This window comes from Sceloporus occidentalis, unplaced genomic scaffold (assembly GCF_023333645.1).
Source record: "Sceloporus occidentalis isolate IW3139 unplaced genomic scaffold, rSceOcc1.0.p SCAF_1, whole genome shotgun sequence".
In the NCBI taxonomy this organism is placed as follows: Eukaryota; Metazoa; Chordata; class Lepidosauria; order Squamata; family Phrynosomatidae; genus Sceloporus; species Sceloporus occidentalis.
Window position 1 is genome coordinate 162,274,563 of NW_028316981.1, and position 18,984 is coordinate 162,293,546.

General features: G+C 49.2%; 1 protein-coding gene across 6 annotated transcripts in view; it reads right to left on the reverse strand.

Moving 5' to 3' along the window:
* Window positions 1–11,336: 11,336 nt before the first annotated feature.
* The window catches only part of LOC149322578 (pre-mRNA-processing factor 40 homolog B-like), a 34,247-nt gene continuing 26,599 nt past the window's right edge, over window positions 11,337–18,984 (reverse strand). For 2 of the 6 annotated variants that reach the window (XM_089480194.1, XM_089480168.1), the window contains 8 exons: window positions 18,755–18,871; window positions 17,054–17,191; window positions 16,104–16,199; window positions 15,813–15,893; window positions 14,298–14,400; window positions 13,798–13,859; window positions 12,296–12,448; window positions 11,337–12,084 (listed from right to left, as the gene is read on the reverse strand). In XM_089480194.1, the coding sequence (XP_089336320.1) occupies window positions 11,992–12,084; window positions 12,296–12,448; window positions 13,798–13,859; window positions 14,298–14,400; window positions 15,813–15,893; window positions 16,104–16,199; window positions 17,054–17,191; window positions 18,755–18,871 (843 nt within the window). In that variant the 3' untranslated portion in view covers window positions 11,337–11,991. Of the gene's footprint in view, window positions 12,085–12,227; window positions 12,449–13,797; window positions 13,860–14,297; window positions 14,401–15,812; window positions 15,894–16,103; window positions 16,200–17,053; window positions 17,192–18,754; window positions 18,872–18,984 lie in introns of those variants that run through there. The other 4 variants (XM_089480177.1, XM_089480186.1, XM_089480202.1 and 1 more) reach the window with 4 other exon arrangements.

The window sequence follows — 18,984 nt, forward strand, 5'->3', positions numbered from 1 at the left end:
ACAGTAAGGGCTGTTCGACAGTGGAACACACTCCCTCGGAGGGTAGTGGAGTCTCCTTCTTTGGAGGTCTTTAAGCAGACACTGGATGGCCATCTGTTGGGAATGCTTTGATTGAGAGTTCCTGCATGACAAAATGGGGTTGGACTGGATGGCCCTTGTGGTCTCTTCCAACTACGATTCTATGATTCTATGATTCTAAAGCTCCCTGCCTGCCATTCCCTGCTTTATGATCAGGGTTGCAGAAGTGCTACATTCCCATAGCCAGATGCAAAGTGATTACAAGAGCACCGAAACCTCAGGGGAACCCAGTGGATCTCAACCCTGATGTCATAGTTTCTCTTGTGGATATGGAGATACTGGTGGTGCAGTGGTTAAATACCTGTACTGCAGCCACTTACTCAAAACCATAAGGTTGCGAGTTCAAGACCAAGAAAAGGGCTCAAGCTTGACTCAGGCTTGCATCCTTCCAAACACGTCGCTAAAATGAGTACCCAGATTGTTGGGGTCAAATTAGCTTACAGTTGTAAACCGCTTAGACACTGCTTCTTCTTCGTGGTCTTTGCGAATCATACAAATGGGTTTCACTGCGCCTGGCAGTGCTGTTCGGAAACTTCTGGAATCACTGGGCAAAGTTTACTTTGCAACATATAGAAACTTTTTGGCGGTAACTCCGCCCACCTGTTATAAGGCCCCTGCCTTCCCACTCTTTCCCCAGTTCCTTTTTTCTGCCGCGCTTGCTGCTTTAGGGAACTTCGCTCTTGCTTCTGTTATTGGATCACTGGCTATTTGACTTCGGACCGTTCTTGACCACTCTCTTTGACCACTGCCCCCACTGTACTTTGACCTCGGACTGCTCTTGACTTCGACTTCGTCTCCTCTCCATCGCTCCGTCACAATGTCGCCTCCCTTTAAGAAGTGTGATGTCTGCGGGGGCAAACTCCAAGACCCTCACTCTTCGTGTCTTCTCTGTCTTGGCGGCGACCACGACATGAAATCCTGTTTGCTCTGCAAATCTATGACGTCGCAGGCGCGTAAGATCCGTGAATCCCGCCTGACTTCGGCGATCGCCCAGGGTAAGGTCCATGGGGAGACTTCCCGCCCGGCTTCGGCTCCTTCCCTCCCGGCTGCCACTCCTGCCTCGGCCCCGCGCGAGAGTCCTACAAGCGCCGCTTCGGCCCCCCCGGCGCTATCAACCCCCGCCAAAGTGGACCGCGGCTCTCACAAGCCCAGTGCCACCACCAAGTCGTCTTCCGTGGTCAGCGGCCCAGACAGGTCCAGTACCACCACCAAACCCTCAAAGAGCCCCTGCACACTGTCGGGGACCGAGGGTTCGACGGCTCTGGCGTCGGTTGCTGGCTCCGCCTCCAAGGTCGGGACCGACCGGTCAACCTCAGCTCCGTCCCGTAAGCCCAAGCACTCCAAGAAGATTAAGGGAGGAGACCTCACCACTCCGACGGCTGCAGTCTCCAGTCCGTCAACCTCGGCGGCTTCTGTGTCTTCAGCCGGTTCATCCCGGATGAGAGAACTCCAGGAGAACCCCTTCTTTCCTCCGGAGGCGCCCAGGCCCGTCAAAAACGCCAAACACTCTGACTCCGCTTCTTCCGAGCCACCCAAGAAGAAGCCACGCAAGGAGTCCTCCAAGTCCTCCGACGGACATAGTCACCGTAAGGATGCTGAACCCCTTACTCCACAGCGTTCAGTACCAGCTCCGGCCCTCCAGACTCCCACTCCGCTGCCACAGGACTCTTCCGTGCGAGATGATGTCCCACGTCTAGCTCCGACGCTCTCCGGGCTGACCACCGCCCAGTTCGTGGGTTCAGACGATGATGACCTCGCTCCGCCTCAGCGTTCCCCGATTGTTGTCCGCTCTCCAATCTCGGTACCATGTCCGGAGGCTGTGCCGTCCGAAGATGTCGGCCGTGATGACCTTGATGTCTTCTATGATTCGGAGGTAGACCGTTATTACATGGCGGTCCCGCGAGAGACGGCGCTTCGCAAGTTTGATGAAGGTCGCCGTCACCGGGCCCCAAAGGACAAGGCCTCAACGGTCACCTCCAAGCCCTCCACCTCAGCAGCTAAGCCTTCCTCATCAAGGCTTGAGCTTGGACCACGCTCTCACGGGCCCGGCCGGGACCGTCCCGAACTGGAGCACCTGGTGATCCACTCCGATACCGAGTCAGATCTTGTGCCGGTACCATCGCCAGCTTCACCTGACTCGCCCTCTGACGACGACCTGTCACCGCAGGACTCTCCACAGGTCATGCACCACCCTGAGCCAGCGTCGCCTACTGACGATCGCCGATCCTTCAGTGAACACGTCATCAAAATGTCCAGGGCTCTGGACATTGAGCTGGCTTACCCTGAGGAGGCGGCCCGGGATCCGGTGGAACAAAGGGTCCATGGTCGGGTTCCAACCCCACCCTGCATCCCTCTCCTTCCGTCCCTAGAGACCATCATCAAGCGGTCTTGGGACAGCCCTGCGGCCTTGGTCAGCACTTCGCGGAAGGTGGAAACCCTCTACCGCGTCTCTCCGGTGTCCTGTCCATGGCTGTCAACTCATCCAAGACAGAACTCGGCCATCGTAGAGGGCTCGCAGCTCGCCTCCACCCACAAGCAGGCCACCTCTCCAGTAGACCGGGAGGCTCGCAAGATCGATGGATTGGCTAAGAAGGCCTATTCAGCTTCTTGCTTAGCTGTCAAAGCCACCAACTACACTGCATGTATGGGGGCCTATGTGCAGTCCTTGATGGAGACTATCTCACCCCTGATTCCCGACGTCCCGGATGATGTCCAGAGGAAACTGGTTGAGGTCAGAGATGAGGCCCATTCCATAGGGGGATGGCTCATCACCGCGTGCCGCAACATCACTGACTGTGTGGGAAGGGCGATGTCGGCGTCAATGGTGCTCCGCCGACACGCCTGGCTGAGGGGCACAGATCTCACTCCTGGAGTCAAGTCGGCTATCGAAGAGATGCCTCTCGATGAGTCTGGGCTCTTCAACACCGACACCGACAACCGCCTCAATCGCAAGTTTAAGATGAAGGCAGCCGCGAGGAAACATGGCATGTCATCCTCGGTGTCAGCCCCGTTTCGCAAGAGACAGCGCCCATGGCAATCCCAAGGCCAGTCCTACAGACCATTTGGCCAGGACCGCCAATTCCACCAGCAGGGCTCTCAACGATCCAGGCACGCGTCCCAGTCATCCTCCTCCCCTGGTCGACGGAATTTTCCTACCCGGCACCGAAAGCCCTGCCGGCAGGATGGTGACCAGGGTAAGAAGAGAGACTGATGGGGTCTAGCGCGCTTCATCTCCTCTTCCCCATTTTTCCTGGACATACTCAGGCCATTTGCTACCACCTGGGCCTCCATCACAACAGACTCGTGGGTGCTCAACATCGTCCGTAGGGGATATGCCCTCGAGTTCCAAGAGCTCCCCAAGACCGGAGTCTTCATGTCCACCCCCCCCTCGGACACCCTTCTCGACGAAGTGCGCACTTTGCTTAGCAAGGGGGCAATCTCCCCTTTACCGCCCGGCCTCTTGGCCAGGGCTTTTTTCTCCAGGTACTTTACGGTACCGAAGTCGGATGGAGGCATCAGACCCATCCTGGACTTGAGGGATCTGAATGTGTGTCTTGACTACCGGCGTTTCCGAATGGTAACCCTAGCTTCCATTCTTCCCTTGCTTCATCAGGGTCTCTGGTTTGCAACGATCGACCTGAAGGACGCTTATTTCCACATCGGGATTCGGGAGTCCCACCGGAGATTCCTCGCATTCGCTGTCGGTCCCGTTTCTTACCACTACAACGTGCTTCCCTTCGGTTTGGCCACAGCGCCCAGAGTTTTCACGAAGTGCATGGCACCGGTGGTAGCGTACCTCCATCAGAAGGGCTTCATGGTCTTTCCATACCTGGACAACTGGCTGTTCGCCGCCGAGTCCCAACAGGAACTGCGGGAAGCAGTCTCGTTCGCCTTGCACCTCCTAGACTCCCTGGGACTGGTCGTCAACCGAGAGAAGTCCCACTTCACACCGACCAGGCAGGTCAAATTCATCGGGGCCATCATCGACTCCGAAAGATGCTCCGCCTTTCTCCCTCCAGACCGTTTCCAGGCCCTGGCGGCGTCACTCAGGCCTTTCATCTCCCACAGGAGGGTGAGGGCCAGGGACGTTCAGGTCGCCCTGGGACACATGGCATCGACGACGTCTGTCACACCTTGGTCACGGCTTCGCCTCCGACCCCTACAGTCCTGGTTCCTCTCGGTCTTCTCCCCGGTGGCGGACCCCCCGTCCAAGTGGCTCACGGTGTAACAGAAATTTCAGGAAACTTAAATTTCTAGGACTGACAGAGCAAGGATTGGCAAGAGGACCTAGTAATTGAAAATCCATAAGTTTATTTCCAATTGTCGACAAAGGAAAACAATGAACTCAGTGGAATTCAAGTTCCAAAAGCTGAGGCCCCGAACAAGACAAAATGGCTCTTTTTATATTATTCAAGACAAAGAAGCTTCTTCTATACACCTGATTGGCTAATTACAATTTAAACATACAGAATTCTTACAATCAGAACAGAAATACATGCATACATTAAAACTGCATCATCACTCCTTACCCCCTCCTGTAGGAATTCAGTGGCTTTCCTCCTAACCTTGCTTCTGAATGTCCTTATCTCAGTAGTTTATGTTATGTCTTTTTACTGGTGCCAGCTTCCATCCAGGTCAAGATGCACTCCTTATTCCTTTGCTCTAGTTTCCTCTAAACTCCAAGCCTTTATTTCAAAAACCATGTCTCTGGCTGACAAAGGTGACTCCATCTTTCTATAGCTTTTTATTTCAACAAGGAATATTTCCACCACAACGGTACCGAGACCTGTGGCGGCTTCTCTCAGATGGTGGTTGGACTGCCGCAACGTCTGCATCGGGATGCCCTTCCTTCAGCCTCAGCCTCATTTAACTCTGACAACAGATGCTTCCCTGGAAGGTTGGGGCGCTCACCTGCTCGGCCTGGTCATCAAGGACAAGTGGTTGGCCCAGGACAAGCTCCTCCACATCAACGCTTTGGAGATGCTGGCGGTAGAGAAGGCACTGAGGGCATTCGAATCCGCTGTTGCGGGCAAGGTGGTCCTCCTGAGGACGGACAACACCACCGTGATGTACTACATCAACAAACAGGGAGGCACCAGGTCCAGAACTCTGCTCGACCTCACTCTCCGCATCTGGGATTGGTGCATCCAGAGGCAGATCCTCCTCCAGGCGATGCATCTTCCTGGAGAAGACAACGAGTTGGCAGATCGCCTCAGCAGATCTCCGTCGGTGTGCCACGAATGGAGGCTCCATCCCGAGACGGTCAGCGACCTCTTCGACCGTTGGGGAAATCCCCGGATCGACCTCTTCGCGACCAGGTGGAACAGCCACTGTCCCCAGTTCTGCTCCAGGAAGCGAATGGACGGATCACTCGGAGACGCGTTCGCTTTCCTCTGGACGGGAGAGCTCCTCTACGCCTTCCCTCCGTTCCCTCTCATCATCAGGGTGGTGTCCAAGATGACAACCGACCGGTCGCATGCGATCCTGATCACGCCGTGGTGGCCAAGACAACCTTGGTTCGCATCCCTTCTCCACCTCTCCAAGAGATGCTTCCTCCGCCTTGATCCTCGCCCGGACCTGCTGTCGATCCAGGACGGATGGATTCTCCATCCGGACATCGAGAGCCTACCACTGTTGGCCTGGAGGATACGGCCGTGACCGCCCTGCCGGAGGCGGTGAAAAAGGTGATCCTGGCTGCAAGCAAACCTTCCACCCAGCGGTCCTATGCCCTGAAATGGAGGAGGTTTAGCATCTTCCTTGATCGAAAGGGCTTGTCTCCTGCTCAGGTGTCCACTCCAGTGGTGCTGGAGTTTTTGATGGTGCTTTTAGATGAGGGGCTTTGCCTCGCGTCCATTAAGTGCTATTTGTCCGCCATTTGTGCTAAGTACCATTTCGGAGGGAGGGCTTCCTTTTTTAGGGATCCCTTGGTGAAGGGGTTCCTTAAGGGTTGTGCCAACTTGTATCCTCCTGTGTCGGTACCAGCACCGGCTTGGAGCCTGGAAACAGTGCTGTCTGCTCTCCAATCCAGGCCCTTTGAGCCGATGGCCACAGCGGACTTGAGACTATTGACTTGGAAGACCGCCTTTCTTGTGGCCATCACCTCTGCCCGCCGTGCGGGCGAACTCTGTGCCTTGCGACGGGACCAGCCTTTCCTCAGGTTTCACAAGGACAAGGTGGGCCTTCGGACAGACATTACTTTTTTGCCCAAGGTTGTGTCTGCTTTCCACATGTGTCAGGACATGGTGTTGCCTACCCTCGCTTCCAATCCGACTTCGGATGCGGAGCGGATCCTGCACTCTCTTGATGTCAGGAGAGCGCTGGCTTTTTACCTGGACAGAACTGCTGCCTCCAGTCGGTCCGAGAGACTTTTCCAATGCTACTCGGAACCGAAGAAGGGGTTGCCTGTCTCTGCCCAGAGGTTTTCCAAATGGGTGGCCGGTACCATCCACCTCTGCTATGAACTGTTGGGCAAACCTCTCCCTGGCAGGGTTCGGTCCCGTTCTACAAGGGCAATGTCAGCATCCTCTGCATTCCTGTCGGGTATCCCCTTGGAGGATGTCTGCAAGGCTGCTGTCTGGTCCCAACCTCTGACTTTTATTAAGCACTATAGGTTGGACACCAGAGCCATCCGAGACGCAGCTTTCGGGAGGGCTGTGTTGGTTTCAGGTTTGCATTGATTGCACTACTGAACATTTTGTGTTTTCAGCACTTATGTACAGATGTCACTGTTTTCAATTTGTCCATTGTTGATTTGCACAGTTTCTATGGGACTGGTCTTGCACGACCTCTTGTTCCCTTCTCAGGTTTAGCAATGTTATTGCTATGTTTGGTTTGTCCATCAACAAAAAGGCTGACTCTTTTTATGGTTCAAGGTGTTTATTGTTCCAATAAATATGCCTTTGCTTTACCATAGCTTTGGTTTCAGGACACTCCCTCAGCCGCATACCTAAGCTTGTCAGTCTAAACCCATTTGTATGATTCGCAGAGACCACGAAGAAGAAGGACAGGTTGCTTACCTGTAACAGTATTTCTTCGAGTGGTCATCTGCGAATACATACAAATCCCACCCGTCCATCCCCTCAGTGTCCTGCTCTTGTTGGCTCTTTCCATCGCCTGCTTGGCGGAAAAATTGCGGAACTGGGGAAAGAGCGGGAAGGCAGGGGCCTTATAACGGGTGGGCGGAGTTACCGCCAAAAAGTTTCTATATGTTGCAAAGTAAACTTTGCCCAGTGATTCCAGAAGTTTCCAAACAGCACTGCGCAGGCGCAGTGAAACCCATTTGTATGTATTCGCAGATGACCACTCGAAGAAATACTGTTACAGGTAAGCAACCTGTCCTTAGGCGGTATGAAGCAGTATATAAATGAAGCTTGTTTGTTTGTTTGATACACTTCTGTGATCCTGCCACAGGGAATGACTGAAGGGGCTTCAGAGGCAATAAGTTAAGTGGGTCAGAGGGGTGCTGCAGAGGAAGGAAAAGAATACTGTATTAAGCCTGCAGCACCCCCAAAAGAACATACGCTTATATAAGAAATGTAATCATGTGTTTGTCCCTAATAGGATGCACACCAAGGTGTGAATATTCTCCCTGTAGGGGAGAAATACTTCTGGCCAGAAAGAAAGCAATGGCTGGTTTGTGAATGGGCTCCGCTCAAGCCCAAGCAGTTAAGGAAAGGGTTATGTTCACTTTCAGAAAATGAATTCTGAAACTCGTTCACATCATGGTAAATACACCTTATGCTGCTGGAGAAAGAAGACAAGCGACTACATGAAGAATCAGAACATTGCCAAGAATTAACAACTTGGGGCAGCTCTTCTCCTTTTTATCTTCTGCATCTGGACAAATAAGAACAAAACAGCCAGCAAAGCTCTCTCTGTCACTGGACAGCATCACTCAACATCATTTTATTGGGCATTTTATCGGTGTTAACAGGTGCATGAGGGGCTGGTTAGGAAAATAATATTGCAACCCTGACCTCAGCGGACTGAATTGTACCAGCATAATTTCACATATGCGTGTAGACCAAGAGCCTGAGTTGCCCTAATTTGGTACTTTTGTTTTAAAAGTTCTAAAACTTTTAAAAGGATTTAACTAGAAAGACCTAAAAACATTTAAATTCAAAGTGAATACAGTAAAGGACAGTCAAGCCATCTGCCTTCCCCTTTCCTTACATACTTGAAAACTTGATCAGATTCATTCTTAGTTTCTTCATTCCTCTATCAGAAGAACATTTGTGTCACCAAACTCAGAAAGCCTATTAATAGGGTGATATTCATCAACAAAAATAAGCAGCTGTGAGAAGAAGCAAGCTGGTCAACCCTTGCAGTTTGCTTATTTGCACAACTGCTGATTCTTATTCATGAATGTATTTTAATATACACTCATCCCTCTACATTTGCGGCTTGATTTTTTGCAGATTTGATTATTCATGGATTTTGTTGATATGTTCTCTCTAGGAATCTCTAGGTCCTCCAGCGCAACTCTATGGTCAACTTTAACCAAAAGTCTCACTGAAGAACCTAGAGATTCCTAGAGAGAACACTTCTCTAGTCATTTGTAGCTCCTCCAGTGCAGTTCTATGGTCAATATCTAGCAGATGTTGACCACAGAGTTGCACTGGAGGATCTAGAGATTCCTAGAGAGGTGTTCTCTCAGGTAAAAACAGTGTTTTTGTTACTTGCTGTTTTTCCACATTCATGGGGGTCTTGTGCCCCTAGCCCCAACAAATGTGGAGGGATGAGTGTACAAGTGAATACACAACAACACTGGCCTGGTTAATGCACCACAGTAAGCCAAGGTTTCTGCAGGCACCTGGCTTATCCAGGCTATGGATCCAGGCTGGTGCAGTAGAACAGTAGTATCCTTTGGTCTGTGGCTGGGGTGGGGAACACATGGCCTTCAGACTGCACTCCCCTCCCTGTTTTTTATACTCTGAGGAGCCCTTTCACCACCCAAGGTAACTCCAGGAAGTTTATATAACTCCAGGAACTATATTTCAACTAGGGAGACTGGTGCAGCCCAAAGTAGGTGGGTGGAAGGAATAGCCCCTGGATCCAAGCTGGCCTATGTCAGATTTATCCTGATAGATAAACCCAGCAGCATCCAGTACTCTGGTTTGTTTCCCCTTTAAGAAGTCAGAGAAATAAACTAACACCAGACTTGTGGGATTCTCCTCTGGGTGAGAAACAGGCCAGAGCATTGGTTACCCAAAGGTTTGTACATTGTAATTGGGGGGCTTATAATTGTATCCAAGATCCAAGCAATTTTATGCCTCCTCCAGCATTATCTTTGCAGGCTGCCACTGCCCTTTTTCCAGTCCAGAAAACATCATTAGGTTACTTCTTGTCTTACAAAACTATTTGTTTTCAAAATGTGGTGGGAGAAATATCATTTACATAGAGTATCATATCTCCTACAGGCATGATTCTCCATTTTTAAGACGGGGGCTCAGGGAAGGGCCCAGGAGCTGCACAGAAGGCCTGTGGCAGAGGACATGTAGTCCATGATTTCTTCAGCTGCTCCTACTGCATGTGACTCATTCTCAACAGGCCAGTAATTCCACACAACATCATTATGTGGCATACACAGGTATTGTGTCTTTTTTTGGGTGATTGGAGGCTGGTATTCCCTTCCAGCCTCTGCAATGTCCAAAATATCCCCCTGGACCTACCACAGAACGGTTAAACACCCATGCCCACTCCATCGCTGGCAGAGATTGGGGGTGTGAGTGCAAATGAACTATGTCTGGCTATGTCCCTAAAACCAGATGTGAAATAATTACATCATCTGCTGTGTACTCCAGAGGACATTTATGGACCTAAGCAGATGAGGTAACTCTTCCGCTTCTGGTTACAGAATTGTAACCAAACACTTCTCTGACCCCCCTCCTCCTTCCATGCATGAATGGCTGGGGTGGGGATGGAGGAAGCTGCAGAATAAGTCTGCATGCAAAATTATTATGCTGCACCATATATTACATCGAGATCCGAAAACATATACACCTGTATATACCCAGTATGATTTTGGTCTCATTCACACTATGATTTACACTGGTTTGCAGATTGGCTTAAATCAGTTTAAATGAGCCTCGTTTACATTTGATTTGATTTCAGGTCCTCCTTTTCCTCCTCCTCCTCTTCCATCTTCACTTTCACCACCGCCACCCAACTCCTCTAAACAAAAGGAAGAAGGAAGCATATCCAGAGAAGAGGGAGCCTTGTCCTCCTTGTTGGTGAAGACATTGTTACGGGGTTTGACCGAAATTAAAAAGTTTGGGACTCCATCCCCTCCATCCACCGTGTTCTCCCACTTTCACAACCATAATTTAACTGGAAAGATTGGGGAGATGACTCCAAGTCAGGGTGACCAGAGGTTGTCCTCCTTTCCCAGGACACATCCTCCATTTGCACCTTCTGTCCAGGAGGAATTACAAAGGAGCAGGACTAACAAGCATGCATGGACATTTATCTATGAATGCTTTAACCACTCAAATGGAAGACCTACTAGAAAAAATGGGGGACATCACACACACAAAAGCAAAAACACGCATATAAATTCATGCTTCCTAGTCATGCTCAGAATGGAGGATGTTTTGGAATTCTCCTGGACAGAAGGTTGGAATGTAGGACGGGTCCTGGGGATGGAGAGGGAAATTTTTTTAAAAAAAAAATTGATATATTTGATTCATTGGTTTTGCAACTATTTCTGTAATTGCAAGTAGTTGCAAAACCAATGAATTGAATCTTCTATCATTTTTTTTTTAAATCATGTACCCATAAGTCACACCTCAAGCACAAAGACAGCGCTGAGGGGGTGAGGGGAATGGTGGATCTACCAAAAACTGAGGAGGGATGGTAAGCACCCCTCTGCCATAAGTCCCTCCTCTCCAGAATGATGCAATTCAGATCCGTCCTTCCCACTTGTTGAACGTGCTTCGGAATTAATTCTTTTCAAAAGAACTGCTAGGAAATGGAAATGGAACCCCCCCCTTTTTTTTTTTTTGCATTTGCCACGCTTTTTATCACAACAGAAATTGATCTGAACCTGTTTCAAAATCGGAACGACAGTCATATACCCTGATCAGCAATTAACTTCAAATCATAGTGGCAACCTGCCCAAGGTGTGTCAGCCTAAGCTCTAGCTACTATCTGATAAACATTACAAAGCACTGCTGAAATTTGTCTAAAATGACCAATGAATGGAGGTTTGGGACAGAGCTCACACTCAAACCGAACCCCTGCAAGAGGCCAGAGAACAATTCTTCCAGTCAACGTTTATTATAAATATCATTTTAAAAATGCCATTGAAATCCTCAAACATACAAGGGATACTGCAACCAGGAAGGAAGAATCCTGACATGGGGAACAAACTTTCAAAAAGATCACTGCTTCAGCTCAGCCCTGCCTTCAAAAACAGGCTGAGACTGCAAACTTGCTGGTCCCTGGTCTGAGGCCAGAGAGGCTCCAATCTAGGGCAATGCTGGGAAGAGGTGCGATTTATTCCCACGAGAAGTTGCCATCCCCTCCAGTCCTCTTCTGGCTGGATGCCAGAGCTGGGTGTGAAATGTGGAGATGTTGTCCAGGTCCAGACTGGTCACTCTAATCTTCTCTGCCCCCATACTCTGTCCAGATGGGGTGGTGGGGCGGTCAGCGAAGATTATCTCCACCAACTGGCAGCAGGACCCTGTTGCTGCCCACTCAGAAGAAAGGGAGTGTGCCTCTGAGTAGGGCTGTGGTCCAGTTGCAGAGGGCTCCTACCTGAGCCAGATGCACACTTGGCCTGGATGGCGTAAAGGCCCACAAACAAAAACAAAACGAAAGAAGGCAGGGCCTTATGCAGGAACAAGGACCAATTGGGTCTCATGTGTGAGGGAGGGCAGGGGTTGTGGGACGCCTCCGAGGAGGCAGTGGTTGTTACTGGTCACCCAGTTGCTGCAGCAGAGTCCGCCGACGCCGTTCCAGCTCCCCTTCACTCAACTCTTCGCTCTCTGAGGTGTCCCAGCCGCTCTGACAGGTGAAAGAGTGTGAATGAGGAAACAATCCAAACCATCATCCATTCCACGTTCTCTCATCCCTGCCTCTTCCCTTAATCCCATTCAGTGTTCTTTCTCTTGCCTTTCCTCAAATAAGTCTCCCCTCTTTACAGCTACCTGCTTCCACTGCCCTCCTTCCCAAATCCACGATGTCTGGAAGGTTATGACTTCCGGGCAAATCTCACCCGCTCCCTCCTGGCACCCCGGGGAGGGGAGCGGCCTCTTCCCTCAGGTCGCGGAGGGGCCTTCTCTCGCTCCCACTCGTCAGGTCGGCTTGGCTCTTTCTTGTGCTCAGCTTCGCTTTCAGGGCTGTTCTGTAAAAGAAACTGCTCGCAACTCTGGCGACCAAAGGGCCAAAGAAGGAAGGAGGGAGGAGCACAACACGACTGCTAGTGACCCAATCAGCATAATAGTAGCAATTCTTTCATGGTCAAACAAGTAGAGTGGACCAGCAAACAGCAGGAAAGGTTATCCCACCCAGGTACCCTCTAAGTATGTCTGGACAATGAATCTCATCATCCTCAGTTGCCACAGATTAGCAGTAGACAAGGGTGACAAATAATAATCCAGAACCTCTGGTGGGCACTTGAGTCAGGGAAAGGTTGGGGATAAAGATCGTAATCAAGCTCACAATTACTCTTGAGCTACAGTTTATCAAAACTGTGTACTGAGAAAAGCTGAGACTGCATCTTTAGACAAAATAGTGTGAAACAACTTGCATTTACATCCTGCATAGCATGATCCTTCCACAAGCACTGGGGCTGTGGCAGCTGTGGACAGGACACCTGTAAAATAGGGAAGGGCAGCAGGCAGCCCTGGGCCACGCATGGCTGGTTTTGGAGCTCCTGGCTCCCCTAGACTTCCTTCCTTACAAGGGAAGGGAAGGAAAAAGGGAGAGAGAGAAAGCAGAAGGAAGGAATGAATGAATGAATGAAGGAAAGAAGGAAGGAAGGAAGGAAGGAAGGGAATTAGGTGAAAAGAAGGAGGGTTGCCTTTTCTGAAAGCTCATAGGAGTAGTGATTTAATTTTTCAATAGGTTTCAGGCTCCTTTTCCTACAGTGCTCTCTCTCTCTCTCTCTCTCTCTATATATATATATATATATATATTTAAAAATCTCTTTATTTTTCAAAACTTCTGGATACTTCCATTTTTCTTTCTGAACACTGTGGCATTCCGTGTGCTCCCTGGCCCCGTTCCCTGAGTGTCCAAGGAAGAAAAAAATGGCAGCCAAACCCAATGAAAATGCCCACCCTGGTGCAAAGGATGCCAATTTGCATAAATTATTTGTACCCTCTCTTCAATTATGGCAATTCCTGGTAGCGGGCAACAGCAATGATACAAACAATAAACAATAAAGAATTTCCACCATGACCAATTCGAAATAGCAGTAAACAGCAACACTACTGGGCATTGAGATCATATGCTCCCCTCCTCTAACTACATACCTACCCCATGGAACAGAGCTGTCACTCGGCAGAGGGCTTGGGCTACTTGGAATTGTCCGATTGTCCAGAAGGCTCAGCTGCCCCACATCCCTAATGGATTCCCTGTTTTGGTCAGATTTCCTCGCCTCTTTTCAAAGGAAGAATGGTTTTGCATGTCTTGCCCATCTCCTCTTTTCTCTTGCCTTGCCATCTGCCTCATTGACACCCTGCCTACTGCATCACCCTCCTACTGCGGACTCACCGATTTGTGTCTTTTTTTCTTGCTCTTCTTCTTCTGCCTTTTAGAGCGCCTGGTGCTGTGCTCTGTGGGGAGAGGGTGGGCGGAGAAATGGGACACCGTGGGGAAGCTGATCCTCACTGAGCACATGCACAGGGCTACGCTGGCCCAACACACTAGTGGGCAAAGCTTTCTGAAGGAGGCACAGAGAGACAGCTAGGACTGTCACCTTGCTGAGGAGGGTGAAGGGGCAAACTATCTCACAGGCTGACCTGGAAGGTGAGTGGACTCTCCTTTATTGGACATTTTTAAGCAGACACTGGATGGCTGCCCATTAGGGTTGAGATCACAGTAAATGTCTTGCACTGAGAGTGCACTGGAAAAGATGACCTCTGAAGAAACTTGCAACTCTTTCAATCCTACCACTCATGTGAATTTCAAATGCAACGAGATTTGATTTGAGAAAAGCAGGACAAATGGGGCTTCAATTGACAATGGGCCCTCAAACAATCCCTGGCTCTTACCTGAATCAGGTGAGGAAGATGCTCCTGAGCCAGCAGATTCTGAATGGTTCCGTTTCTTGCGTTTAGCTGCACGGTGGGGGTGGTCTGACCCTGACTCTGAGCCCTGAGGGGAAGAAATGTGGACTCACCAAATAGTCACTAACAGTGTGTGTGTGTGGGGGTGGAACCTGCACTTTGTGTCTCTGATCTACTAGTAAACTACAGGCAGGAGGGCTGAGTGCAAGTAAAAAAAAAACCAGCACACTTTGGTGGCAGCTGATTTTAAACTGGCTCACACTCTTTCTTGGTGAATTTCCTGGGATGTGGAGCAATACATCCAAACTCATCCTTTGCAACAGCCTCCCCTATGCTGGCATCCCCCAGATATCTCAGACTATAATCTCCATCACCCTCAAACAGCAGTTGATTGTGATTGCTTGAGGATGAAGGGAGGTGTAATCTCACCTATCTGGCGGGTATTGACTTGTCTTGCACCGAAGAGTAGCACGGTGGTTGATAAAAGCCCTCCTCCAGTCCCAGCCCTGCTTAAGGCAATATGTTTGCAGAATCTATGGTTATAAGGCACAGCTCAAAAGTCTTCCCGCATGGCTGTGTGTCTATGTGCATGTGTATATACACAGGTACTGCACTGCAGGATTCTTCACCTCTATCAACACAGGCTGCAGAATGAGACAGTCTGCTTCTGAAGTGGTAAATAATGAATGATACCACTTCATCCTCTGCATGGGAGAGTGAACAAGTCCCAGTTTTGAACAATCCACAGTTCAATTTTAAATAAATCTCAACAAGTAACAGCATCTAGGACACACAGAGGAAAACGTGAGCCAACCCACTTCTTCTGTAGGTCTTTTCTAAAAAATATCCTAGGAAACTTTGTCTGTGGAAAAATATTCAAATTGGTAAGCTCCACCACCAACCTACTACCTGAAGAGATATAGTCACACTATCATCTCATGACAGCCAGTGTTGTATAGTTGTTTGGGTGTTCGACTAGGACTCTGAAGATCAGGGTTCAAATCCCCGCTCAGCTGTGGAAACCTACTGAGTGACCCGGGCAAGTCACAGTGTCTCAGCCTCAGAGGGAGGAAAGAGCAAATCCCTTCTGAACAAATCTTGCCAAGAAGACCCCATGACAGATTCACCTTAGGGTCAGCATAAGTTGGAAATTACTTGAAGGCATGAAACACTCACTCCATGACTCTATAGTGTCATTCTGGTGCTGGTGCCCCCCCCCCCCCCGCCCCTTCATGCGTACCTCCAGTCTGAAGTGGCTCAATCAATTCAACCACCTCTGGAGACTCAAATACCTCACATTTTGCTCCCTTTGTAAAGGGAGTTTTAGCCCTTCTGAGTTTTCCTAACCCTTTCATTAAAAACGCCAAGAGGGTTAAAATAAGGCCCTGAAATTTCCATTTACCCTTGTCCAACACACATCTCACTCCCATGGCTTTAAGGGCCTCTTGCTCTGGGTTGCCCCCCCACCAGCCACCCCAGCCTTTCCCTCTAAGCTCTCACTGAAGCAGAACGCTTGCGATGGTGCTTCTTGGGTTTCTTGGTGTGCTTCTTGGCCTTGGCATGGAAATGCTGACACTCCGTCTGTGGGGTGGGTGGGGGGGGGGGAGAGAGAGAGAGGTTTGCATAAACAGCTCACCAGACCTGAGCCCCTCTGAGCACCCAGCTTTCACTCTCCAGCACAATCTTGAAGATCCAGCTTCCCCACCCCTGTCACCCTCCACTGCAGGTCTTAGAGCTGAATTGCCTCCTGAGATTCCATTGCTCTGGCCTTCCCCATCAGTCCCTCCTCACCTCCAGAACTTGTAGGAATTCGCGGAAGAGGCGAATCCGCTCCGATTCCAGTGTAATCTGCTCAAAAGCAATGTTGTTGACGAACCGCTCTCGGACCTGGTGGGAAAGGGAAAGAACAAACCTGGGGGTCCTGAGAGCTGCAGTCCAAAAAAGGAATGTTTCCCAAGCTCTGACATAGGTTGACAGAGGCATAGGTAGCTCCTTCTCCTAGACCACAGATCTGTTTGGTTTTTTCTTAGAGTGTGAAAGCCTGATGACCAGAGCTAGACACACAACAAGGTTATTCAGGCAGGTTAAGTCAATTATCAGCTTCACCCCAGGTAGTACACAGTAGTCTGGCAGACCTACTTCTGAATTACAATTCTATTAGATAAAGGACCACTTTTAAAACCAGACAGCAGAGCTGAACAAAAGACAACAAAGATCAAACAACAGTTACCATCCAACAACCCCTCCATGCAGCAAAAATATCCACTTCTAAAGATACATTGCACCAGCACCATGCAACCACCACGCAGAATACAACACTGCACAACACATGTCAATGACAGGGGGTCATTGTGCAACTGCAATGCACAATGTGCAACTACGATATGCAACGCTGCTATCTTTGCAACTTTGCTTCTGCTGCCGTCAACAGACTATGTCTGTTACGTAGTGTAGACTAATTAGCCTCATCTACATAGCATGGCTTACATATGTGTATGTCACTAACAGGTTGCCTGCTGATTTGTGTTCCCATTTTAAGACAAGAGATACTGAAGATTAGTCAAGACCTGAAGCCAAGCCAGAAGTGTATTTCCCCCTTTGCTCTGGTTAAAGTACCAGGAGTCAGAAATCCTTGGAGATCTATTGCAAACCATCAAGAGATGTACCACTAGATCACAACCCACTTCCTGCCCACTGAAGCCAGTGGTGGATGCACTTGCAGCCAGGCGTAGGGGGCTCACCTCATCCCAGGGAGTGCTGGGTTCCAACGGAGGAGCTGCCTGCCGCAACATGCTCTTGAACGCTGCCTCCTTGCGCCGCATCTTACGAGTCTCTTCCTTCTCCCGCTCACGCTCCCGTGCCTCTGCCTTCTCTAGCAGCTGTGAGAGATGAGCAGGTGGGAAAGTGAGTTTAAACCACGCCACACACCCTTGCCCAAGGGTCTTTGTTGATCCTTCTGCTGCATAAAAAGGCCCTTCTCTACAGCAAAACTCTAGGGCCAAGTTCAACTTCAATTTAACTTGGGAGGGTTTTTTGGTTTTTTTGCATTTTTGTAATGACAGAGTAAAGGCAAAACAGTGGGACTAAAAATGTCAATATCGTTTCCTGTAGTTCTCACTGCCAGTAGTATGGTAAAACCTTACGTGAAGCAAGAAAATGAACACTGCACAAAGGCTGAGAAATTACCAAAGGATGGTGTAATTGGGAAGGGGGGTCAGACTGGGCTTCTCCCAAGAAGGTGGGATGCAGCCTGAGTCTCTTACTCTCCTTTGTGTGTGTGAGTCTCCCCTATTCTCTGAAGCACCACTGACACAAAAGAACCTGATGAGTCCAGACCAAAGTTGGTCAACCAACAGAAGACTTATTCCAAAAATTAGGAACCAGGTGTACTCTTTGTAGTGACAGCCTGCCTGTTTGTCCCAAGCTTCTAGGTGTAGACTGCCCCTGAATGTAGATGATCCATTTATAAGACCATGAATAACAAATCTCCCAGAGGGTAGGACCAGGTTTAATGGTTTTAAGTTACAGGAGGGTAGATTTCAGTTGAAGTTAGAAGGAACTTCTTGTTGGTAAAAGGTTTGGCAATGGAATCAGCTCCTTCCAAATCTATAATTCTATGATCTGTTTGGAATCCATTTTTAAAAACTCTGTAAGCCAGGAGCCATCATTACAACCCCTTGATTCCATTGTGTGTTGCATGTACAATACAGTTGGCCCTCCATATCCATAAATTCTGCATTTACAGATTCAACCAAGCAGTTCAAAAATATTCACACACATACAAAATTACAAAAAGCAAATATTGATTGCCTTTTTATATAACATTTTACTATGCTGTTATATATAATGGGACTTGAGCATCCATGGATTTGGGTATCCAGAAGGCAGTCTTGGCACGGTCCCAGCAGATACTGAGGGACCACTGTATTTTCCTCTTCACTGAGAAGATAACTCTGCCCATGTTCTAATATGAGTGAAAGAAATGTAGGGTGGGGGATATCCAGAAATCTATAAACTTTTCCCTAGGGCCACAATGTTTCTAAAAATAATTTGTAACAGTAGTAACTAACATGCAAAACCAGTGTTGGTGAACTGCAACTCCCAGTAAAGCCAGTGGCCAGCACAGCCAGAGGTGAGGAATGTCAAAGCTGAAGTCTTACAACATCAGGAGAGCTATATGATTTCCGTCCCTGATTTGTAACATGCTCTTCTATTTTACTGGACTGCAATTCCCATCAGCCCCCCAGCCAGCACAGCCAGTGATAAAGGATAATGCAGCCCTGCAACTTCTGGAGATCCAAGCATTCGCCATCCCTGGGGGGCAATGGGAGAGGGTGACTAGGCACAGTACTGAAGAGGCAAGTTGGTTCCTGCCTCCCCTATCAGGAACTGTATCCCATACTCTGTGTAGACAACAGTTTGCTGATCCCTGCCCCACTCACACTGTTGAAAGTCAGCTTAATGTTGCCAGCATCCAACGTAGCAGCCCGCTTGTCAAAACTGATGACGTGCGCAAAGTCCTCAAAAGTTGTGTTGACTTCCACATTGAAGCTCCGGTCCTATCAAGGGATGAAGTGGGAGAAAGGCAAGACAATTAGAAAATCCTTCCAAGTCCCATATATGTGCCTGAATCTTATAGACTAGTTCCTAACTATAGAAGGCCCAGGGAACC